Source organism: Perognathus longimembris, chromosome 7 (genome assembly GCF_023159225.1).
Source record: "Perognathus longimembris pacificus isolate PPM17 chromosome 7, ASM2315922v1, whole genome shotgun sequence".
Classification (NCBI taxonomy): domain Eukaryota; kingdom Metazoa; phylum Chordata; class Mammalia; order Rodentia; family Heteromyidae; genus Perognathus; species Perognathus longimembris.
Window position 1 is genome coordinate 3,451,611 of NC_063167.1, and position 24,979 is coordinate 3,476,589.

General features: G+C 59.9%; 1 protein-coding gene across 3 annotated transcripts in view; it reads left to right on the forward strand.

Moving 5' to 3' along the window:
- Kcnab2 (potassium voltage-gated channel subfamily A regulatory beta subunit 2) overlaps positions 1-24,979 on the forward strand; it is a 76,743-nt gene that overhangs the window by 42,996 nt on the left and 8,768 nt on the right. For all 3 annotated transcript variants that reach the window (XM_048350137.1, XM_048350136.1, XM_048350138.1), the window contains 5 exons: positions 14,249-14,292; positions 14,939-14,976; positions 20,121-20,200; positions 22,477-22,521; positions 24,406-24,450. In XM_048350137.1, coding sequence (XP_048206094.1) covers positions 14,249-14,292; positions 14,939-14,976; positions 20,121-20,200; positions 22,477-22,521; positions 24,406-24,450 — 252 coding nt within the window. The remainder of the gene's footprint in view (positions 1-14,248; positions 14,293-14,938; positions 14,977-20,120; positions 20,201-22,476; positions 22,522-24,405; positions 24,451-24,979) is intronic.

Below are 24,979 nucleotides of genomic sequence, written 5' to 3' on the forward strand. Positions count from 1 at the left end.
CCAGGTGTGCGGCTTGCGGGCAGAGGCGGCGCTCCGGTCAGGAGGAACGGGGAGCCCGGATTGCAGACATCCCCTTGCCCGGGCCTCTGCCCTTCCCCTGCCTGTCTCTCCTCCCTGGGTGCTGCTTCGGCAAGGTGTGAACTCCCAGCCCCAGCGCTCAGTGGTGTGGAGGCCTCCCTGCGGTAGCTACCTGAGTCCGTGCTTGGCTGGGATTTGTGGTTGTGGTCGATTTATCTTTGGCCTGTACCAGGGCTTGAACTCAGGACCTCACATCCTGTTGTTTGGTGGTACTCTGTCACGCGTCCAGCCTGGCCTTTTGCTGATTGTCTTAGAGACAGCCTCGTGGATTCTCTGCCCTAGATGGCTTTGAACCTCCATCCTCTGGATCGCAGCCTCCTCAGCAGTTAGGGTCGCAGGTGTGCACCACCAGAGCATGGCTTCCTCTGCCTGTGCTTGTACTTCTCCACTGTCCCTTGGGCTCACGGCGTGTAAGTTCCTGTTGCAACGCTGCATTCCTTCACTGGCACCAATGTCCGCTCTATAAATGGAGTACCATTGTGTATTAATTTCCAGTTGATTTGGGGGGGTGTTTTTGTTTGGGGGGGGTTGTTTTGCTCTATTTGGTTTCAATTTTGGAAGCAGGGTTCTGCTTCAAACTCAGGTTCAAACTCAGCCGCCTGAGTGCTAGGATTACAGGTGTGCACTACCATACTAGACTGCCATTTTTACCTCCTTTTTTTTGGTTGTACTGGGGTTTGAACTCAGGGCTACATGCTAGTTAAGCAGACACTCTCCTACTTGAACTATGCCTCCAACCCCTCCTATTTCCTGTTAATGGATATTTTCTTGTTCCTGGTTTCTGAGAATGTGTATTTATTAGTTCAAAAGACTCTCTAACAATTTTTCTTTCGGGTCAATGGTAGTCCATACCTGTAATCCTAGAAACTCAGGAGACTGACATCCGAGGATCAGTGCAAAGCCAGCTTGAGGAGGAAAGTCTATGAAAATATTATCTCTAATTGTCCACCAAAAATGGAACTGTGGTTCGAGTGGTAGAGTGCCAGCATTTTTTTTTCCAGTCCTGGGCCTTGGACTCATGGCCTGAGCACTGTCCCTGGCTTCCTTTTTCTCAAGGCTAGCACTCTACCTCTTGAGCCACAACTCCACTTCTACCTTTTTCTGTTTGTGTGGTGCTGAGGAATCGAACCCAGGGCTTCGTGCATGCTAGGCGAGCACTTTACCACTAGGTTACATTCCCAGCCCCGAGTGCCAGCTTTGAGGGAGGAAAAAAAGGTAAGGGACAGTGCTCAGGCCCTGAGTGTAAGCTCCAATACCAGTACACGCACAGACACACACACACACACACACACACACACACACACTACTTCTTAACATGTAGGGTGTGAAATTTCCTGATTTCCGGCTACACCTGCTTCCCAGTTCCCCCACAGCCCATCCTCCTTACACATGTTCTGCTCAGTGTTTCTTTTGCAAAGGTCCCAGGACCATGACTTCCTGCCCCCCGACCATGACTTCCTGCCCCCCCATGACTTCCTGTCCCTCCCTGGACTGTGATTTCCTGCCACCCCTGGGTCATGACTTCCTGTCCCGCCTGGACCATGACTTCCTGCCCCACCTGGGTCGTGACTTTCTGCTCCCCCCTGGACCGTGACTTCCTGCCCCCCCCCTGGACCGTGACTTCCGGCCCCCCCTGGACCATGACTTCCTACCTCCCCGGATCATGACTTCCTGCTCCCCCCCAGATCATGACTTCCTGGACCGTGACTTCCTGCCCCCCCAGACCATGACTTCCTGTCCCCCCTGGACCATGACTTCCTGCCCGCCCTGGACCGTGACTTCCTGCCCCCCCTGAACTGTGACTTCCTACCTCCCCGGATCATGACTTCCTGCTCCCCCCCAGATCATGACTTCCTGGACCGTGACTTCCTGCCCCCCCAGACCATGACTTCCTGTCCCCCCTGGACCATGACTCCCTGCCCGCCCTGGACCGTGACTTCCTGCCCCCCCGGACCGTGACTTCCTGCCCCCCGACCATGACTTCCTGCCCCCCGTGGAGTCGTGGAGCTCCGAGTCAGTGCTCTGCAGAGGCAGTAGGGACTCTCTACGCAGACAGTGACCTGGTATGGTGTTTCCCTCCCCAGGCTCCAGAGCAGGCGGGACCCCGTGGGGTGGGGTGGGACACGCAGGCGTGTGGGGCGAGCTGCCTTCACGGCAGGACGACACTCGGGGGGAGAGCCCTGGTCCTCGCGCTCAGGGGCCCGGGCTGCACACCGCCCACCCCACCCCGTTTCCACCGGAACACCGGGGGCGGCGGCGTCGTGGTGCTCTGGCCGGGAAGGCAGCTTGGCTTGCACTTGGCTCTGGGCTGCGGGGGCAGAGGAGGACGCTCAGCTTCCAGCATGTGTCGGAATCTCAAGCCGAGGTGCGTGCTCACCCAGGGCACCAGGCCCATCCCCAGGGGCCAGCCCCTCTTGGTGGCACCTCCCATGGGAGACAATGTCACGGCCCCGTCCCCCGCCCCAGGGGCCAGCCTGGGCACAGAGGGCGTTGGCGCAGTCTCTAACCAACACCACTCGACATTTCCCGTCTGGACAGCGGCAGCTCCCGGGCCAGGCGGCACCATGCTGTCCATGACATACAGCGAAAGTCTGCGGAGCGTGAGCAGTAGGTGCCACTCAGACTGGGCCCTGCACCCCGTCCGCCAGACGGACACGCTGGAGCTGCGGCGGCTGCGGGAGGTGCGGGCGGCCGCCCAGGCCAGGAACATGGAGAGCTTCCTCCGCATGCACGGCCTCGCCCTGGACGGCTGCACTGCCCAGCGCACAGGCATGAAGTATCGGTAAGGGCCGGGCCGAGGGGCGAGGGCCGGGAGCCTGGAGACTCCGGGACGCGGCCCAGGAGTCACCGGTGACGATTCTGTTGTGCAGAGAAGGGAGTAGATATTTTCGGGTTTGAAAATTCGAAACCCAGAAAGGTGTCCAAGAAGAAACTGAAAGCCTGTCATGGAGAGGCCTCGCTATCCAAAAATAAGCACTGTTAAAGAGCTGGGGCGCGAGGGGGGCGGGGGGAGGGACTTTGCTGAGGGCTAAGTGCACTGGTTCGATTGTCTCCTGCGGCCTCCTTGGGAGAAGTTGGTCATTAGCGGGGTGGACTAAACGTGAACTGAAGCAAGTAGCTCAGCTTACCGTCTCCTACAGACAATCCGTTCTGGCAGCAGAATCCCAGGCTCATTCTGGGACACAGACAGGCTTCCCTTTATGCCCTTCAACTGGGCTTTCCACAGGAAACGGGGTGTTAGCTGGGGGCTCCTGACTGGTCGTATCAAACTGTTGGGATGGCGGCAAAAGCCATGAATTAAATGTCCGCGGCATCTCTAAGAGTCCTGGCATCTCAAGAGGACATTCATTCTCTTGACCGTGCCTGGCTTTGGGTTCAGCACCTTGGACAACGCTCCAACCAGCCTTTCTCCAAAAGGACGGAAAGCCATTTGCTATATTTGTGTCGTTGTTATTGTTTATAAATCCTTGTAGATTGCAAATGTACAGCAAGTTTCCTGTGCCTCTAGGGACAAGCTCCTCTCAGAATGCTCAGCTGGAGGTCACCATCCTTATCCATCCTTGTAGGCCTTCCAAGTGTAGCCTGCCAGGTTAGGAGGGCATAGCTCACTGGCAGAGCACTTGCCTGGCATTCATAAGGCCCTGGGCTCCGTCCCCAGCACTTCAAAAGAAAAAGAGAATACGTGATGCTTCAAGTTGGAATTTCTGGTAAAGAGTAAATAATACCTATCCCATGGAATATCTGGGATATGTTTACAATAAAAACTTACCTGTTAGCCAGGTACTGGTGGCTTACACCTGTAATCCTACTTACCCGAAGGCTGAGATCTCAGGGTCTTTATTCTAAGCCAGCCCAGGCAGGGAAGTCTGCAAGACTCTTATCCCCAATAAACTACTCAGAAAAAGCCAGAAGTGGTGCTGTGACTTAAGTGGTAGAGCACCAGCCTTGAGCCAAAGAAGCTTGGGGATAATGCTCAGGCCCTGAGTTCAAGCCCCAGGACTGGGACAGAAATAAAAGTGGCCTGTCTATCTGAAGTTCAGACTTAACTGAGAGTCCCACATTTGTCCCTCAAACCCAAAGCTTTGACTTTGGGAAGCCCAGGCCCACGCTGCCTGGCCTTTCTCTGGAAGGGAAGCCAAGGCCCAGGCCCGTCTGTGGATGTGACGCTTGGGTCAAAACAGCCCATGGTTTGAACAGGCCGTTGTAGTTTAAAGAAGCAAAACACTTCTTCTAGGAGTCCATTAGATGGCAGAATGTTAAAGGCTTTGTATTTTTAATCCAGATGTATGGGAAGGACAAATGGCCAGCTAGAAACCCCAACTGAACTCCTAACTCTGGTGGAAATTGCTCAAGAGGGAGACTCCATGCATTGTTTTGTTGTTGTTGTTGTTGGTGGTGGTGGTGGTGGTGGTTTTTTGTCTGTTGTGGCTAGTCACAGATAACCAACGTTATAATTGTTTATTCAGAAAATACTCAGCATAAAGCCCTGGGCGAGACCCTGGGCATAGTCCGTAAGCGAGATCAGTAGGGTCCCCTCCACTGCATGTATCCTGGCTGACACATCCCGGTGCAGGAAGTGGAGGGAACGCCGGCGGTGCCCGAGCGAGTTCACACAGCACCGGCTGACCTGCGGCCACAAAGCAGGACGAGGCAGCAGAGACCGGGTGGCAGCAAGGCTGGAGTGAGGAGGGAACTGAGAAGCTGAGGTTCCGGAACCCCTGAGAGAGGAGCCAGTGGAGGTGTGAGGTGTGAGGGAGAGCCCTCCAGTCCCGTCACAGGAGACGGGGCCAGGTGGCCCCGCTGAAGAGCAAGCTGGAGAGCCTCAGCCGGACCTGGTCCTCCAGGGTGTGAGCTCAGTCTTTCTCCCAAATTCTGTAGGTGCCTGGAACCTGGAGATGTGTCCTTATTTAGAAACAGGGCCCATATTTTAGATACCATGAGGCCATGCTCCCAGGGAGGGGAGGAACCCAGCCTTCAGCAGTAAATGGGCCAGGGCCAATCCCTCGCAGGGCTTCTGCTCTGCCTGGTGTGTGAGCGCTATCTTGCCGTCCTCTGGGTGACTGACTGCCACGCCACCAGTGATTCAAGACCCTAGGTGAGTGCCCTACCCGTGTTGACGCTCCTCTTCCGGCTACCCGGCTGTGGTTCGGTTAAACTTGGTCTTAAATACTAAGATGCAGAGATAAGGCCTCGGGGTTAGGGCTGCCCAGGGCAGCCTGGAGACCCCTGGGAACAGACCTGGGTGTTTAATGAGCTGAACTGAGCCTGGAGCCACTGGGGGCTGGGGAAAGGCCTTCCTTGTTACCTCGTTTTGTCCGTGGACCGTCCTCAACTCTTGCTGTTAAGGGGAAGGGCTCAGGCACAGTGGACACACCTGGAACCCTCCGAAGGCAGCGGTGGGGAAGATCAAGGTTGGACCCAATTCCAAAACGTCTACTCGGGAACTGAAGGCCTCCGCGGGCCTCCCCGTCCAGGAGAGAGTATGGGCACCCTTCCATTGCACCCGGACCTCCCTCTTGAAGGAGGACCTGTCAGCCCCAGCAGTGCTCTGTCCCAGCCCACGGAGGCCGGACCCGAGCCCAGGCGTGCTCTCGCTGGTGTGTTCCGTGGACAGAGCAGAGCTTGCCGTTGAGGCAGCCACTGCCCTGACCGCTCACAGAGGCGCTGGCCGCTTCCGTGAGTAGCCCGGAGTCTGTTGAAGACCTCCGTCCACCGTGCACGCATGGCGCTTGTACACAGGCTGGCGGGAAGGCGCCGGCTCACGTCGAGTCCACTCTGCTCCTCGCAGGCGCCTCTGAGAGGTGAGGCCCTTTAGACCCGGGGTGTGGCGAGTGTGGGGCCAGGTCCCAAGCTTTTCGCTGTCCATTCCCACCGAATCCTTGAGACTTTCTAAGGCAGAGAGACCGGGAGGGCAGTGTGAACATCCAGAGGCTCTGAAAGGAGATGAAGTGAGATGCAGTCCGTGGGGAGCAGACTGCTCTCTGACTTACTCGCACAATTGTGCAAAAGTCACAATTATTCCTCATGTTCACACCCCACCACCCCCAAACCTCCCATAGCCTTTTATTATTATTCCATACCCTCACCCATCCCAGGTAATGACAGCCATTCATAGGCCATCCGTTTTCATGGTGTTTTGCATTAATGAAGTCATAGGATGTGGTCTTTCGTGATTGGCTTTTTTCATTTAGAGTGGTGTTTTTTGGATCTATCTGTGGTGCAGCATCCATCAGAACTTCATTTTCTTTTATGACAGATAATACTGCACTGTGTGGACGTACCATATTTCTTTCATCTGTCAGTCAGTGGGCATTGGAGTGGCTTCCACTGTTCAGCTGTTATGAACAATGCCGCTGTGGGCATTTGTGTTCGGGCTTTTGTGCGGACCTGTTTTCAGTTCCCAGGGGGCCTGCCTGGAATCAGGACTGCTGGCTGTGTGGTAACCAGATGCCATTTGACACCATGGTGACTGTGGCTCTGGTACTGTCACTTAACTCCATGCTACTGGATGGCATCCCAGCCCAATGGCAACCTCTGAGGAACAGCGAGACGCCAGCTTACGGGCAATGCCATGGTTTGAAAATGCAGAGATCTACAAGGAAGAAGGGCAGGAAGTGGTGCTATGGCTCAAAGTGGTAGAGCGCTAGCTAGCCTTGAGCATAGAGAGCCCACAGACAGTGGCCAGGCCCCGAGATCAAGCCCTACAACCAACCGAAAACAAACAAAAACACTTCTCCAAGCAGCTAGCCTAAGCTGGGCCCCGGTGGCTCACACCTGTAATCCTAGCTACTCAGGAGGATCTGAGCATCGTGGTTCAAAGCCAGCTCAGGCGGCAAAGTCTGTGAGACTCTCATCTCCAATACTCAGAAAAAGCCAGAAGTGGAGCTGTGGCTCAAAGTAGTAGAGCGTTAGCCTTGAGCGAAAAAGCTCAGAGACAGCGCCCCAGGCCCTGAGTTCAAGTCCCCTATGACCAACAGAAAAGGAGTGTGGGGGTGGGGATTTCCAGCATGCATGCCGTCGCTCAAAGCTCCCACTGAACACAGCTGCGGGTCTCCTCAGTCTGCCCAGCTTTGTTGATGTCCTGATCCAGTTTTGAAGGAGCTGTTCTGGGGGGTCGGGGCCCCGCAGGCAGATGTCTGAGTGCCAGGTACACTGGTGAAAGTTGGACCTGTTGCTGGCATCTAATCATGTGTAAGACTAAACCGTGTTATGTGTTCATTTGTTTGCTGTTTTCATGGTGAGCACACACTTACTCAGGATCAGAATCACATCTGAGTGCGTTGCCCACCCGACCTGACCCAGGTCAAGTTTTGTCATCTTTCCTCTTGAGAATAGCACTGCCGACGGCCTACCCAGCTCCTAAGCAGAGACCGCCAGGCCTGTAGGGCTTCCATTCTTGACTTCTGGGTCCAAAAGCAGGGCAGCCTGGGCGGATTCTTTTCTGGGTCCTGCTGGAGCAGGGCTGGGCAGCTGGTAGGTGTCCAGGGCTTTGTGGGGTTCAGCTGGCGTCCCGGCTTCTCCGTGTGCAGATCCCTAGTGGATGCGGGGGGCGGGGGGGCGGGGGCTGCGCGCTGGCTCCGGGCAGGCTTTGCCTGAGCTGGCACCGCCTGCCCTGGCCTCGGGCAGCAGGTCAGCCCGGAGCAGCCAGTGCTGGCCTCCAGGGACCAGCCGGGCGGGCGGCGGTGCATCCTGTGTCATGAATAATGAATCTCCAGCGCTGCCAGCGCCTCTTGCTGGCTGCCTGGTTGACTCCGTGGGAGCCTCAACCACCCCGTGTGCAGAGCCAGGAGTGAGCGAGACAGAGAATCAGGGGAAGCCCCGAGAAGCAGCTGCTCCCTGCACCCCACCCCACCCCCTCAGCTGCTGCCCAGGGAGGGCGGCCACAGCCGCGCGGCTCAGCCCCAGCCGCCGCCCCGGGCTCAGGATGCACGGAGGAGACCTTGACCGCTGGCGCGGGCTGGGCTAGCGCCGCAGCCGGCGAGCCCCCCGCAGCCCGGCCCCGCTCAGCGCTCTCGGACCTGCCGAGGACAGAGTGAGAGCCGCGTGGGAGGGTCGGGGCAGGCGGGAGAACACGGTGGAGCTGGGCCCTCGCCCCCGGACCTCCGGCCGCGGCCTCAGCCGTTGAGTCCCGTTGGGGGAGGTCAAGTGCCGTCTGGAAATCGGATGCCCTCTGGCTGGCGCAGACTCTCCTCCTCCTCCATTGCATCTGGAATCTCCCTCCACGCCTGTGCCCTCGGGGGCCGTCCCGTCCCGGGCTGAGAAGGGGATGGAGGACTTGTGAGCCGGACCTGAAGGGAACCAACCACCGGGAGCAGGGCTCGGCCTCAAGATGCAGGTGTCCTTCGTGTGCTCCGAGCACAACCTCAAGAGCCGGGGCCCGGAGGAGCGGCTGGGCCGGCCCGCGGCCGGCAGCCCCAGCCCGGGCACCCGCAGCCGCTTCCGCGCCGTGGCCATGGTGGCCCGGAGCCTGGGGCAGCTGTCCGTGCAGAGCGCCCCCAGCACTGGCGAGGCCGGCGTCAGGCAGCCCGGGATGCGACATAGGTACGCGGGACCGTGCTGCGGGCGCGGGGGCGGGGGGGGGGGGCCGCCGCTTCCTCCTCCCCCTCCCCTCCCCCCCGTCCGCCAAACCCACTCTCCTTGCCTTGGGCAGTGTGCGAGGCCCGGGGAGGAGGGGGGGGGGGCCGCTTGATAAGAATTAAGTTGAGGATCCGCTCAGCCCCAGGTCGCCTCCCCACTACTGTAGAGGGGGTGCACATCCGCGCCGTCCTCGGTTCCCTTTCTGGGGGACCCATGCAGTCACTGTGCCGCCGGCTCCTCCCGGGCACCCACCCACCCACCCTCCCGTCCCCGGCGCACAGCGTGGGCGGCCTGAGATATTTGCGGCGTTCCGGGAGCGCTGGGCTAGCAGGTGGTCCTCGTGGTAGAGGGAAGTTTCCCGAGCCAGGCCCGCCCGGCTTCCTCCCGCAGCGACCTTGGCTCAGGCGGGCACAGAGCAGTCCGCTTCCCCACCGCGGCCTGCCAGACTGTCTTGTTCCCCTCCACTGGGGCTCCGTGCTCCTCCTCGTTCTCTATTCCCTGAGTCCCACGGGGAAGATCCGAGTGTCCGGGACAGGACCTCCCTGCCCTTCCCTGCCTCCATGGTCCCCACCTGCAGCCTGGCTCAGGTGCCCTAAGATGGAAGAGGAGGGGCCCGGCTTTTAGGAGGGGCCCTGGGCGGTGGCCTGGCCGTTGAGGACCCAGAGCCCGGGGCCCTTCGCTCCTGCGCAGGGGCTCCCGGGAGAAAGGAGGTCTCTGCCGCCCATGGCTGAGCAGGCTGGAAGGGCCGGTAAAGAGCTCCGCTTTCAAAGCAGGAGCCAGGGGCTGTTCTGCCTCTCAGTGGCCTGAAGCCGTCTCCGCACAGAGGGCTCTAGGAATGCAGGAGGAGAGCGGCCTGGGTCCGGACCTGGCCCTGGTGCCAACTCAGAAAGTATTGAGAGTGCCTCCCCCGTGGGCACGTAAACCTCCCTGGAGCCCACGCCGGGAAGGTGAGGGGTGGAGGATCCGCGACTAAGTGACACCCCGGGGTCCTGTGTCTGCGCTCCCAACACCGGGTCACCACCCCGCCCCACCCCCGACCCCGCCCTGTGGACCTTGCGGGGCCTCCGGGGTGAAGGGCTTTTGTCCCCAGCCTCCATTTGGTGAGGATGACCCAGAATAGAATTGCGTGTGGAGAAGTTCTGGGGTTTCCATCTTTGGTTGAGTGAGGGGTCTAAATCTAGGCGTGAATATGCATGTGAGACCGATAGTGGTTTAGATACTTACAGTAACTTGGAAGTCAGTCCAAGAGTCAGCCAATCAAAGAGTTAATAGTGAGTCTGTTTCTGCACACAGCAATCACTGTGAAGGAATTCCTTCCTAAAACTCATGGAAGGGTGACCTCCAAAAGCCAGCGTGCTCCAGATGTGTGTGTGTGCACACATGATGCACACGTATGTACGCATCTATGCATGTACACAGCAGAGGCAGAGAGCGAGACCGGGAGGGGAAGAGCCGGCAGCCCGGGGACGGTGGTTCAGATTCGCCTTCAGCACTTGTAGCCCCAAGAGCTCATCTCTGCAGAGAAAGAGCAGACAGATCCTCGCCCGTGGTGCACAAGCAGCCGGGAGGTTAGGACAGGGCAGACCATTGAGCAGATGAAGGGGTTCAGAGACCTTTGAACCGCTTGAGGGGTTCAGAGGGTCCTGTTGGTCTGGTGAGGAAGTTGCGGCAGAGCAGAACAGCTCCCTCCTGGAAGACAGGAAGCAGAGCGGAGACAGGAAGTAGCCGGGGCAGGACCTAGCCCCCAGGCCACCCCCCCCCAACTTCCTCTAACAGGCCCCGCAGCCTGCCTTTCACCACCGACCTCCCCACAATGCTGTCAGATTATGAATCCATCAAGGAATTAAACCACTGATTAGATCAGAGCATCTCTGCAAACGCCCCAACAGACACACCCGGAGGTGCGCCTCATTAATCAGCCAGGCAACTGTCAGTCCCGTCACGGTGATAGCCGAGATTAACCATCACGGCGTGGCTTGTTCTGAGTGACAGCTGAGCTGGCGCTAAGGGGGAAACACCTGTCTCTCTCACGTCTCAAACCCCCGGCCAAGGCAGGGCTGCCCGCCCCACACCTGCTCCAGTTTTTGTCCTCTGATCAGATGGCTGAAATGAAATGCACTAAACTCTATTTCTAAAGAAGCTGTAACTTCCTGGTGGCTTCTAGTTTTAATCCTTTGCAAGACCGGGGTGCAGTATTTAGGGGTGCCGGGCAGCCTGGGGCCGTGGGAGCCCCTGCCGCTCTCCTCTGGCAAGGTTAGGTAGCCATTTTTCTGAACCCAGGCAGAGACCTGAGACCAACCAGCAAAGACCAACAACATTTGAGTTTGGAGATTTGGGCCAACTAATTTAACATGATGCTGTTTTGATTAGGAAAAAGAAATCATTTGATGAAGTGAGGCGGCTCACGCCTGTAATCCCAGCTGCTCGGGAGGCTGAGAGCTGAGGCACACATTCGGAGCCAACTCAGGCAGGAAAAGTTGTCTGACTCTCCAATTAACCATCAGAAAGCCGGAAGAGCTATAGATCAAGCGGTGGAACTCCAGCCTTGAGTGAAAAAGCGGAGGGAAGGAGCCCGGGCCCTGTGGTCCAGATCCAGTTTAGGAAGGGAAAGAAAAGAAAGATGCCTAGACGAGCTGATGTTTGACTCTTTTTTTTTTTGTTTTTTTGCCAGTCCTGGGCCTTGAACTCAGGACCTGAGCACTGTCCCTGGCTTCTTTTTGCTCAAGGCTAGCACTCTGCCACTTGAGCCACAGCACCACTTCTGGCCATTTTCTGTATATGTGGTGCTGGGGAATTGAACCCATGGCTTCATGTATACGAGGCAAGCGCTCTTGCCACTAGGCCACATTCCCGGCCCTTTGAGTCTTGAAAGTTGAGCAGCAGCAGTCCCGTCTGAGCTGACCTGTGGCGCTCCCCGCCCCCTTGCATCGAGAGAGCTCCCGGCCTGGAGGAGCCCTGTCCCTTCTCATCCCTTCTCCAGAAGCCTGGAAGCAGATGGCAGAACGAATACCATCACTTTAACGGGGGAAACAAGCCGAGCAGGGTAATTCCAGCACCGTGCAGTGTCCTAGTTCTGTTCAAGTATTCCTGTGGGTGGTGGGTGGAGGAGCCGCGCGCCCCGGGCCCCTAGCCAGCACCAGAAACAGCTCAGAGCCTTTGGGGACGCAAGGCCGCCTTGTGCCAGCCACACCCAGACGATGAAACTCGAGAGCAGGGCGAGGGTTGCTCTCCTCCCCGGCTGGCGGGAGACAGGTGTCCCTGCCCTCAGCCGCGGACGCAGACGGGCTCACTCGGTGCTCATGTCCTCACCTGTCTCCCCCACAGACCTCTGAGGCTCTGAGGCCGAGGCCTAGCCCCAGCACTATGCTTTTGACCAAGGAAAACTGCAATCGGGAAATTGCTGCCCGCGGCCACTCAGGCAGGAGTTTTTGCAGAGACAGAGGCCCAGCCTCCCTACCAGAGGCCTGAACTTATCTAGGCCAGGCCCAGAGGGCCCAGGGCCCTGCACACGCCCTGACATGGCGAACAGGGCTGTGATGGCATTGGCATCTGAGTGTTTCAGGGAAGAAGGCCTAGAGTCTTCAGAGGGGCTTGCTGATCCAGAGCTTCGAGCCTTGCTGGGTTTCCCATGTCGTCTGGGAAACTTGGGCACGTCCCACCAGTTACCTGTTTTGTTCTGTTTGCTGGTACTGGGGCTTGAACTCAGAGCCTGGTCGCTGTCCCTTAGCTCTTTTTGCTCTAGGCAGGTACTCTCCCATTTGATCCTACGCTTCTTCTGGCTTTCTGATCGATAATTGGAGATGGGCGTTGTACGGATTTTCTGCCCAGGTTGGCTTCTTATTGGAGATTAGAGTCTCACAGACTTTCCTGCCTGGGCTGCCTTTGAACCTCAATCCTCAGATCTCAGCCTCCTGAGTAGCTAGGATCACAGGCGTGAGCCGCTGTGTCCAGCCAGTTACTTCCTACCCAGAATGGAGGAAATCTTTCCTACTCAGTAGACCCTGCACCCATGGAATGTACATATAATAAAGTCAGGTCTTCCGTCCATCTGTCCCGGGCACACGTGGCGGGGGTTGGCATACGCACACAAGACTCTGGGCACCGAGATCAAGTCACTGGCTGAAAAGAAGAAGTAAAAGCCAGAAAGCTCATCTCCCTTTGTAACACGGTTGTACTAAAGCCCCCGATTTGCCCCTTGTCTGTACTGTACAAGGAAAAGGGCTTTGCCCCCATCCTGTGCCGCCTCTCTGAGAGCCTTTCTCCCGCGTCCTGTGCTGTCCCGCGGGGTGCCTGCCCCTTTGGGAAAGGAGACACGCGTGTCCGTGTCCTGCGGCCCGCTCCCCTGCACTGGCGTCATCTCGTCCTTCCAGCCGCAGGGAAGGTTTGAGTCCTGGCTGGAGAGCCGCCCGGGGCTCCGCCTGGAAGAGAAATCTGCGGCTTTTAAGTTCTCGTTTAGAGAGGGGGGAAAAAATCCTCCTGTGGGAGGAATCAGCTGGACTGACTTTAACAGGAACTTTTTCAGGGACGCTGCACCGTTTAAAACTGCCTTGGGTTGGGTGCCCCACGTGTGGTTGCTTGCACGCTGTTTAGGGAGGTTCTGCTCACACCCCTTCCACGAGCGCTAGGGGTCCAGGGAAGACCCGGCAGGGGGCTGGCGGCGGGAATCGCCCACTCCGCGGGAGGTCAGCGTGGGCCTGAAGCGTGGGGGCGCTCCCTGCCGCCTTCCCGGGGGCCAGACCGCGTGGAGTCATCTGAGGATGGGACAAAGACTCGGGGAGCCTCGGGGTGCCGGGTCCCGAGGGAGGACCGTAGCCCTTGGCGCCCCGCTGACCCCCATCGTGCGGTGAGAAGCACCGTGCAGGTCCTGGGGACGGCCGCTGCCCCTCACGAGGCTGTGACACCCCCGCCACGTGCCAGCTTCACCGCCCGTCAGGCCACGCCCATGTCACCCACAGATAGGACTGGGGGGGGCGCAGCGGGCCTGCTCCCCACTTCCTGCTCAGGGCCCGCATGAATCGAGCACCTGAGCCGTGAGGACCCGTGGACCCCCCCCAGCCTCCCGAGGGTGCCAGGGATGGTTCCAGGCCTGGGGGGGCTCTGGAGGACACCCCACCATGGACCCCTCAGGGCCTTCAGTGTAGCCAGGCAGCCGTGTCTGGTCAGGATGGCGCCCACCTCGCTCAGGCACTGAACTGTCCCCCAAACGCGCCCAGCCCTGAGCCCTGGGGCCCGGGTGGAGGAGGGCTGACCCCCCACCCAGCTCTCCAGGGGGAGTCGTGGCCCACAAAGCCACAAGTGTGACGAAGAACTTAGCCTGGGACCCCGCAGACATACAGACCCACGTCAGGCCCACTGCAGCCCATACAAGATGGCGGCCCTGGGCCTGTGCCCTCGCGTCGGCGCTGCGCTCATGCCGGCTCAGCACGTGGCCAAGCCCAGGGTGGCCCGGGGAGACGGTGTGTCACCCCAGGGCAGGCAGAGGCCGGTGGGGGAACAGACAAGGGGGGGCGTCCCAGCTGAGCCCAGCTAGTGGCATCTGGTCCCCATGTTGAAGACTCAAATGAGGCTTGTGTGTTTCCTTTTTCTCCCCCAGGAACCTGGGCAAGTCTGGCCTGCGGGTCTCCTGCCTGGGGCTTGGTGAGTATGGAGTCTTTCACGACCTTGGACGCAAGGGGCTATGGGAGGGCCAGAGCCCGGGATTTGGGAGGCTGGGTTGCCATGGTAACCAGGAGGCAGGCAGGGAGGGGTGGACAGGGCAGCCGCCTTGGCACACTGTCTACACCCAGCCCCAAGCCCATAGCCGAAGGCCCCAGCGTTTCCCAGCCCTAGGCATGCTGGGAAAACTTGTGGGTTCAGCCTCCCAGCGAGAGCCTCCCCAGGAAAGACCTCTCTCCAGGCATGACCTCTGTCCTCAGAGGAGTGCAAAACAGGCCCTCAGGCCTCGACACCCCCACCCATCCTCCCAACAACAGCAAGGACCTTGCCTGGAATCCTTGTGCCCGTGGGTGCAAGGGGTCCCTGGACGAGGAGCCCGGTCAGCGGTGCCTTTCCGAGGACCCAGCCCTCCTGGGCTTGCAGCCACTGTCCACCCTAAAGCCTCCCGCCTCCTCAGTGTGGAGGCTTGCCCTGAGCAGTCAGACTGCAGAGCCCCGAGCTGGCCGTTCCCCTCCCCCGTCCCCGGCCCCGTCCCGGCCCCCCCCCCCCCCCCCCCGCTCGGCCCTACGGCCTGAGGCTTGAGCGCCCTAGGGGCAGAGCTGGCTTGACTCTGTGTGCTTCCTTCTAGGAACATGGGTAACCTTCGGAGGCCAGATCACGGACGAGGTAAGACGGGGCTCCCCGGACCCGGCATCCAGTTTACCCCTGGCCCCGGGGCCAGCGTGGCTCGCAGAAGCCGCCCTCCTGTTTGTGGAGGATGCTCTGCCCCGTGGGCCCAGCAGGCAAAACAGACCAAGAGAGAGGCTCTAGCTGATGCCGTCGCCTTGCCGGCCTCTGTGTCCTAAAGTAACCCCTCCACCCTCCCTGACACTTGGGGTCCTCGGTGTGTGGTAGCTGTGCCACGGTTCACCCAGGCCCAGATCGCCCCTGCACTGGACCTGCGAGTGCAAAACGCCGGCACGCGCCCGAGGTGGGTGTTTGGGTGCAGCCTCTGCAGCCCTTACAGAGATGCTGAGTGGGCCGATGTCCTTCCAGGCTCCCAACCACCCCGTGCCCTGAGTCCCGCTGCCCACGTGCTCCCAACCACCCCGTGCCCAGAGTCCCGCTACCCACGTGCTCCCAGCCACCCCATGTCCTGAGTCCCGCTGCCCACGTGCTCCCAGCCACCCCGTGCCCTGAGTCCCGCTGCCCACGTGCTCCCAACCACCCCGTGCCCTGAGTCCCGCTGCCCACGTGCTCCCAACCACCCCGTGCCCTGAGTCCCGCTGCCCACGTGCTCCCAGCCACCCCATGTCCTGAGTCCCGCTGCCCACGTGCTCCCAGCCACCCCGTGCCCTGAGTCCCGCTGCCCACGTGCTCCCAACCACCCCGTGCCCTGAGTCCCGCTGCCCACGTGCTCCCAACCACCCCGTGCCCTGAGTCCCGCTGCCCACGTGCTCCCAACCACCCCATGCCCTGAGTCCCGCTGCCCAGGTGCTCCCAACCACCCCGTGCCCTGAGTCCCGCTGCCCACGTGCTCCCAACCACCCCCTGCCCTGAGTCCCGCTGTCCGTGTGCAGCCGGCAGAGCTGCTGGGCCTCCGCACCACACCGTGGGGCTGCGAAGAGGACGCGGAGCGGGAGCCTTGCGGGGTCTCTGGGCAGGAGGGGGATGAATGTCCAGACAGGTTTCGCCCTAGACAGCGGGGGATGGGGACATCGGAAAGAGCCGTGCGTGGCTCCGAGAGCTCGGGGCACCCGCGCCAGATGTACAGTCACATGCGCCCAGTCGTCTGTTAGGAGAGTCGCATTTAAAAATTAATCGGTGAATTGATTTGAGACCTTGTCAGCTGTAGTTACTCGGTTTTCAAAGATGAGTCTTGGCTTCCGTCAAAACGTAAATGCAACGTTGTTCCTTTTGTTTTTATATCCGTGGCTGATCTTACCACTCTTTGCTTCCTCCCCACCCACCCTCCCGTGTTCCGAGGACCGTGTTATGGTTGTGGGCTATTTTAGGGTGAAGTCAGGAATTTCTGAGGTGGGCCAAGGCCCTCCAGATGGGTTCTTTGCACTTAAGAGGAGAAATCAGAGCTGGGAGGCCGGTGTGGTTTGCTCTAAATAAGCGGTGCCTAACTGGGCTTCATTTCACTCTGTGTGTGTGTGTGTGTGTGCACGCGCATGCGCGCGCACACGCTAGCACTAGGGCTTGAACTCACTGGGCACTGTCACTCAGCTTTTTCCCTCAAGGTCGTTGCTCTACCACTTGAGTCACAGCTCCACTTCTGGCCTTTTGCTGGTTCATTGGAGACAAGAGTTTCATGGACTTTCCTGCTGGGGTTGGCTTCAGACTGTGATCCTCAGATCTCAGCCTCCTGGGTAGCTAGGTAGCAGGTGCCCCCCCCGCACCTGGCTCACGTCGCTTTTAATGTGGTGGAGGAGCCCATGAAAGGGTGTCGCTCGCAGACAGCACTGGTTGTGACACCGCTGTGACAGACACGAGCCATCCTGTCGGTGACGTCTGACATTCCCTGGTGTGACAAATCGGTCACAGCAGAGAACATTGACAAATGACCTCGTGGTAGCTGGGGTGGCCCACCCCCCGAGTCCCCCTCAGGGACACAGAGACAGGGATAAAGATATCGGAGGTCATCTCTAGATGACACCATGCTGGGAGGACAGAGGACAGATGTAACACGTGACAGTGTCACGGTTCTGAAAGATGGAGGCCGGCGAGAAATGACTGAGTCAGGGAGCAAGAATCCTTGCATTAAGTCCTACAATTGTCAAAAAAAAATCAATATGTTGGGTGTGAGTGGGCCTGGCTGCTGTCCAGTAGCGGAGGCCGGGGCTTAGCTCTCTGCGTGTGCCGCATGGGTGACAGCAGAGGCCGGGGCTTAGCTCTCTGCGTGTGCCGCATGGGTGACAGCAGAGGCCGGGGCTTTGCTCCCCGGGTGTGCCCGCGTGGGTGACAGCAGAGGCCGGGGCTTTGCTCCCCGGGTGTGCCCGCATGGGTGACAGCAGAGGCCGGGGCTTTGCTCCCCGGGTGTGCCCGCGTGAGTGACAGCAGAGGCCGGGGCTTTGCCCTCCGGGTGTGCCCGCCTGATTGAGCCGGCAAGGGCATCAGGACTATTAGGCACTGCGTTTTCATTGTAAATTTTTAATCGAACACATGAAATGTAAAGTTGACCGTGTTAAGGGTCTGGTTCAGCAGCATTAAGTTTCTTCCCATTCCTGTACAGCCTTCCCAACTGTTTCTGGCATTTGTTTTATCGCCCCATCACCCCTGCTAACCTAATCTACTTCCTGACTCTCTGGCCTGTTCTTGTAAATAAAGTTTTATTGGCACACGGCCGCGCCTTCGGTCACACTTTCGTGACTTGCGCTACGAAGGCCAAGCCGAGCACTAGAGAACGCCTGAACTGCAGTGTTTGGACCCTGCAGTGCCTGGTTCATTACAGGAAGGGAAAGGCATTCCCCTGCCCCTCCCCCCGCCCCATGTCCCCATCCTGGGATGTCACAGCCAATATCTGCAGGGCTGCTGGGCAGACAAAAACCTCAGCCCTGTCTTGTGCCACACCAGGGACGAATCGCCTTGTCCCTCCCGGTGAGGTAGAAGGACGCTGACGGTGTCGGTAACTCCGGGCTGCCCTGGTGAGAATCGGGCCTCCGAGCTGTGGGCTCACGCTGCTGCTCACGGGAGCACGGGCCTGCCACACACAGGCGTTCAGGTCGAGGGGGGACAAGGGTGCTGCAAGAGCATCTCACCCAGTGCTCTACCAGCACTGTTCCAGCCCACAGAGACCCAGCCACCCCTGAGTGCCACGGCTCTGAGGGGCCCGTAGGACGGCGAGGTGACCGCGTGTCCCTCGGGCGGGGCGGGGCGGGGCTGACTGGGAGTGGCCTCTGCTGTCGTCGCCTGGGATTGCTTCTTACCCCAGTTCTGGAGCTCTGACCCTGGAAAGAACCAGAGTCACATAGTAGAGGTTCAGTTAAACAAGCTAGGACGTGGGACCCGTGAGAACAAATACAAACGGCGTCTACTGAGGCCTGAACGTGAGCACTGCCGTTCTATGGGGAAAACACACAGGGGCACCGGAGACCCCCAAACCACAGCAGTGCACAGAGAGAACACGCGGCCCTGGACCCTCCCGTGTCCATAGTCTCCCCGTGTGCTGTTCAGGCGTCATGGGGGTCACAGTTAAATCATGGGGGGGGGGCGCTAGGGCGGGCTCCCCATCCTCAGGGTGGTGCTGGTCTTTGATGGCCTGGGGGGTCTGCCAACCTCAGGGCGGGCCAGGCATGTGCGGGTGATCGTCCTCTGGGGTCCACACTGTGAGGAATCAGGGTGAGGAGACCTTCAGGGGCGGGCATGGCAGGGCCAGCCGCATCCAGGACGTGGGAGGTGGCGGGAGTGGCCATCGGGGGGCCACCATCTCCCCCGCTAGAGGATGGCTGCCTTTTGGTTCATGTTCGGTGGGCAGCACCGCTGTCTGTCACAGCAGAACAGGCCAAACAAGCGCTTCGGAGGCTGAGTCCTCAGACAGTTCTAGAGGCCAACCTGTGAGCTCCGGGTTGCGGGGCTGAGGTCGGAGGCGGCCTTGCTGGCCTCCTTGGCTTCCGCCAGCCGCTGATCACCTCACTGGCTCCCATCTCTGCGGCGTGGGGGGCAGCTCCTCCTGTGCAGTTGCAGGCAGGCCCCCCGGTTCCCAGATTCCCTGTTGGAGTTTTCTCACGGCGCGCGGGCTCGCCTTCCTGGCAGCCCAAGGGGAAAGACCTGGTCAACAGCTAGCGTGGATTGGTAGCCGCTCCCTGGGTGCCACTGACTGCGGAAGGTGATACTGCAGTCCCACACGGCCACAGAGAAGTCCGTGAGACTTAGACACAGCACAGAGCTGAAGACACAGGCGCACGCCCTGCGCCCGCGGCTCACGCCTGTGATCTTAGCTACTCAGGAGGCGGAGATCTGAGGATCGGGGTTCAAAACCCGCCTGGGCAGGAAAGTCCATGAGACTCTTATCCCCAGTAAACTTCACCGGAAGCACAGCTGTGGCTCCGTGGTAGAGTGCTAGCCTTCAGCTCTGGGACAGTGCCCAGGCCATGAGTTCAAGCCCCAGGACCAGGAAAAACGCATGCATCCTACCAAGATGTATCTCAGTCCTGCAGGGGGTGCAGGGGTGCCCTGGTGCTGCCACAGCCCTGCGCCTGGCTGGGTGGCCTCAAACAACAGGGCTTGACCCTCCCACGGGTCCAGAGGCCACCGGCGTCGTGAGAGCTCTGGCCTCCCCAAGTTCTGAGGGCCCCGTCTGCCTTCCAGTGATGGCTGGCCTCCCTGGCCCGCAGGCTCCCCCTCCCCCCCCCCCCCCGCTCTGTCCTCCGGGGCCTCTGTACCCGTGTCTCTCCTTCTGAGGGTCTCAGGCCTCCGCTCGCCGCCACGCACCCACCCTGGGGCAACAGGACATCACCTTGACTGACAAAGACCCTGCGTCCAAATCAGGTCACCTCCTAGTACATTCTGGGGGGATGCTATTCAGTGTAGCATGAGGCCTTCCCTCTGTCATAACTCCTGTAACACTGGTGGTCTCTAATCTCAAGAAATGAATAGGCTGTCTTCATCCATTTTGCCTTCTTTGCTCTTCGCAAAGGACGTATTCTGAGAGATTGCCTTCCCGGCCCCCAGGTTGGGAGGAGGGAGGGAGAGGAGCCCCGGAGGCCTCCTGGGCCGGGGGGGGGGGGGGTGTGGTGTGTGGGGGGGGATGCCCTGGGCCCTCGGGGCCCTCCCGACGGCTGGCAGGACAGTGCAGAACGCAAAGCACTCCTGTTTTCTCATTTCAGATGGCAGAGCAGCTCATGACCCTGGCCTACGACAATGGCATCAACTTGTTTGATACTGCAGAAGTCTATGCAGCTGGCAAGTACGTGTCACACACTCAGCACACACGCACGCGCGCACACACACGCATACAGAGGAAAAGTCTACCCAGCTGACAAGTGCATGCTCCCCTCGCTCAACACACACACAGGAAAGGCCGGTGCGGTGAGCCCGGGGGAGCCGGGACCCTGGTACCCCAGCACTCTTGCTCCCCACGGTGTCCTAACCGTGCCTTCCACTCTGCCCTCTTGTTTAAACCGTCGGTGGCCTGGGGAGGCATTTTTATGAGCCAAGAATTGCAGAACGCTGGTCATTTTCTCAACTCGCCATGTGCCCAATCATCAGAGTGAGCACAGTCCTTCTGGTGTGAGAGGCGGGGCGCTGGGGCGCTGGGGCGCTGGGGCGCTGGGGCGCTGGGCTGCGGCTGGGATGGGGCTGTTGTCCTGGCGCGCTGGTGACCCGCGGTCAGCTCCACGCACGCCTGACATTTTCACGTCTTAATGATGTGATTAGGCCTGCAGGGAATGGGGCTCCGTAGAGCTGGAGAGCACAGCCCCCCCCCCGCCCCCCGCTTGCCCTCTCGGCAGTGAACTTTTCCTACTCGATTATGGAACGGCTCAGCCCTCTTCAGCCAGAGCACTTGGCTTCGATTTTAAAGGCTGGCAGTAATCAAATCATCCACTTTCCCCCTGCTTCGTGTTTTCAAAAATCCGCTTTTGTTTGTGAAATCATTTGCTGGCTCTCTCCGTCCTCTTCCTGCCCCCCTCCTGCCCCCCTCCTGCCCGTGGCCAGCCAAGCTCCCGTCCGCCGGGCTGGCTGCCACGGCCACGGGGCCAGACACCTGTCTCGTGAAGCTCGGGCTGTTCCCCGCTGCCTTGCGTGGGTCTCGGAGCACCGAGCGTCAGGAAACCCAGCTGAGCCTTTGCCCAAGTCCCAACCCATGGCCTAGGGAGCCGACAGCTGAAAGCCCCCCACCCCAGCTTCCAGTCTCCATCACCAGCCCTTCTGTCTCTTCAGTGCCCCCGACCCAGACCCCTCCTACCCTTCCCAAACTAGCAGCCATTTCCAATCGAGAGGAAATCCTTTCCAGACAGAGTCGCTAAGCGGAAGCGTCTGGGGTCGAAGCGTCCGGGGCAGATGCCAGCTCAGAGGCTCCTCCCTTCCTGGGCCTCCTCCCCGGCCCGGCTCCTGCCCGGGCTCTGCCGCCGTGAGGGCCCCTAGCAAGCAGCTCCCGGTGGCCCAGCCCCTCCCGCCCTCGGCAGCTCTGGATTACCATCCCCGCCGTCCTTCCCTAGACACGGAGGACCGGCATGCCGAGCGAGCCCCTGAGAGGCCCCTGGCTAGGAGACAAGGCCCGAGAGAGCAACTTCTGCTCCGGGCGCCACCCCCTTTGCTGACCACGCTGGCCGGGCACACACTTCACGCTTCTCGTGCTGACACTAATTGGGGCGTTTTCCAGAGGAGGGCAGGATCTCTGGTCCCCCTGGTGAGCGGTGAGCCAGGATAGCCAGCCACACAGGCTTGGGTGGGATTGTCCCCAACGGCAGCCCCTCCCCCTCCCTCCTCACCCTGGCTCTGACGAATCAGGGACCGCGGAACAGAAAGGAGGAGGCCAGGGCTGGGCGAATCTCCCCGGCATCCTGACCATAAACGAGGAGCATTCAGAATGTATGCTAAACAGCTTGCAAATTAGAGCCCATTATTTCTGAGCGGATGACTCGGGCGCTGTATAATTGGAATGTAGCACGGGGTACGGCTCATTCCCCGTCTGGTGTTGTTGCTCAGAGACGTTTGGCTACACAGAGAAAGTTCTTAAAAGTTAATCCAGCACCGCCGTGCCAAGGGAGGCTGGAACAGCCTTCGCGTGACCCCAGCTGGCCGAGTTTTGACGCAAAACCCAGAGCGGCAGCAAAGCGGAACAAAGAGGGGGCGGCCTGGCATCTGTCTGTTGTTCAGAACGGAGACACAAGAGGGACTCGCGCTAGCCGGCGCGCACATGTGCGGACGTGCAGACGCACATGCCCCTGCGCCTGCAGAGCCCAGCCCTGGCCGGCGCCCATTGTCTAAAAGCAGAGGGTGGTCCTGGTGGGTGATTTGCCTTTGCTAAACAGACTCATCGCAGAGCTGCTCCCTCCCAGCCCGGGGCAGCCCCAGACCGCGCCTCCTTCTAGAACGTGCCGCCAGGCCAGGGCCACACTGCCAGCGCCAATGGCATTTTTACAAAGGGGACCCGAGGGCTTAGCGGTCGCCCTGGGGCCGGGCTTAATTTCTTTCCGCTGTGCTGCGATGACATTCCCACGCCTTGCTCTTGCTTTGCAGGGCTGAAGTGGTGTTAGGAAACATCATTAAGAAGAAGGGATGGAGGTAATTACTCGGTTCTCTCTGCAGCCCGTCCCCAGGGAAGGCGGCGTGGGGGTGGCGCGGGCCGGCAGGTGTATCCTGGGATTCCTGGCTGGGGTAAGCGGGACCCCTGGAGCCGGCCTGGCCCTAGATGGCGCTGCACTGGGAAGAGTGAGGGTTTGGAGGGTGCTCTTTCCTGGTTACAAATGGAACGTCCGGGAGTCGGCCTCGTCAGCCCCTGGCTGAGGCCTGGACGTCCTTGCTCAAAGGGGTACAGCCGGGTGCCAGTGGCTCACGCTCGTCATCCACGCTATAGGAAGCTGAGACCCAAAGATTAAGGTTCAAAACCAGCCCAGAGAAGAAAAGCCCTTGTGACTGTTACATCCAATTAACCACTCGAGAGCCAGATGTGGAGCTATAGCTCAATGGTAGAGCACTAGCCTTGAACAAAAAAAGCTAAGGGACAATGCCCACGCTCTGAGTTCAAGCCCCAGTACCAGCACAATCAATCAGTCAATAGGGAGAATGTTCCAGAAGGAAAGTAGCTTCCTTAAGGCGATCAAGCCTCCCTTCAAGTCGCCTTGTGGGTGTAAGGTCCAGTTCTCCAGGTAGTGGAGACAGCTGTGCACCTGCTCTCGGCCCCCCACCACCCTGGGGGAAGCAGAGGCCCGGTGTCCATGTGCAGCCCTAGCCAAAGAGCTATAGGGTAGGGGCTGCTGAGGTGGCCAGGGCCAGCAGAGGGCTCTCACTGCCGAAGGTCAAGGTCAAAGGCCTCTTGAGAGGAACCTGGGTACCCAAGAGAAGAGCCCAGAGGAGGGGCGGGACCCTGCTCTCTCAGACCTGCCCACGGGACCTTAGCATCTCACCCCTCGGGGGCTCACTGTCCCCATCTGTCCGTGGGGACATTTTCAGACCCGCCGGGCAGGCTGTGTGGAGTCTGTCATTACCTGCACAGCCCCGCTGGACAGCCATGGCCACCTGAGGACTAGGAACACTTCAGCCTAGCGCCCTGCCCCCTATCCCTCAGGACCAGCTCCAAGAAGGGGATGGAGGCTGGTCAGGGAGCCCAGGTCCCTGCTCCGACAGACGGCCAAGCCCCGGTCCAGCCTTTGGGATTCCCCGAGCCCCAGACTCCCACTGCATGTCTTCATTTCCAGACCCGTCACAAGCAGTGAGGAAGCTGGGCCTGCTCCGCCCTTCCACCCACCCCGCCCCCACCTGCCACCTAGAATCTCAGCTCCGTTTGCGGGCGTCCCCCACCCCACCCGCACGGGCTCCGGACACCCCTGCTCTCACACACCCCGTCAAGCTGCTTTCTCTCAGCTCTACATGATCCCAAATAAGGTCCTCTGCGCTTGCCAATTCAAGCCAGGCATGTGAGCCGATGCAGCAGCATTCGAGGTCGAGTGGTCGGTGGTCGGCACTCTGGCCTGGGCCTGACACATCTGTGCCAGTGCTGAGCAGCTGCCGACGCCTCTGGCCCCAGCCCAGGCCTCGTGCGTGTGGCTGGAGGAGCCGCCGAGGCTGGAGTGCATTCCTCCACCGGAAGCGACCTTTGCTCCTGCTCCCCCTCGCTCCTGACCGGAGCCACACAACCCAGTGTCCCCAGCCCAGAGGAGGGAAAGGAGCCAGGGCACAGGCTCTTCCGTCCCCTCCACCAGGCTCCGCCCTCACGAGCCCTGGCTGTCCCACCCGGTGCCTGGCCTGCAGTCCGGGCTGGTGGGTCGCGTGGAGAGGGAGCACCCGGACTCCAGATGGGGCATGTGACAGGCATCTAGTGATGGCGAAACCCCCGGTCCACCCCCAGGCCCCCAGCTGGGGGTGCCGTGTGAGAGCTGAGAGTACCGAGGGTGAGGGGGGACCCGGGAGCAGCACCCGATAACGCCCTTCCTTTTTCCTGTTCCACAGACGGTCCAGCCTCGTCATCACCACCAAGATCTTCTGGGGTGGAAAGTAGGTGCCGCTGGGGGCGGGTGGGGACCCTGATCAGAGGGCGGTCGGCTGGCCTTGGGGGGGGGGGGTGCTGGCCTTCACACAGTCGCCCAGCCCAGGAGGGCTGCGCCTGCTTCGCCTTACACTCAAACCCTGTCTGATTTTTATTTTCCCTCCGGATTAGAAGGGTAACATCATGAAAATTCCGGCAAACAGGAAGTTAGTGAGCCGCCCCAAATTCCCTGGGACGTCACCCCATCTAGAGTCGGGTTCTGTGCTGCCTCTGAGCGGGACAGGCTCTGTCACCTAAGTATTACAAGTAGGGCTGGGTGTGGTGCCTCAGATTTGGAATCCTAGCTGCTTGGGAGGAGGAGAGGGAGAGGATCACAAAAATTAGACGAGACCCCCCCCCCCGACCTCAACCAGTAAGAATCTGGGCCTAGTAACTGCTGTGTGCAAGAAGGGTAAACAGGGTCACAGTCTACCCCAGCCAGGACAAGGGGGCTGGGTCGGTGCAAGTGCTTGAGTTCAAACTCTGGGGCCCCTATGC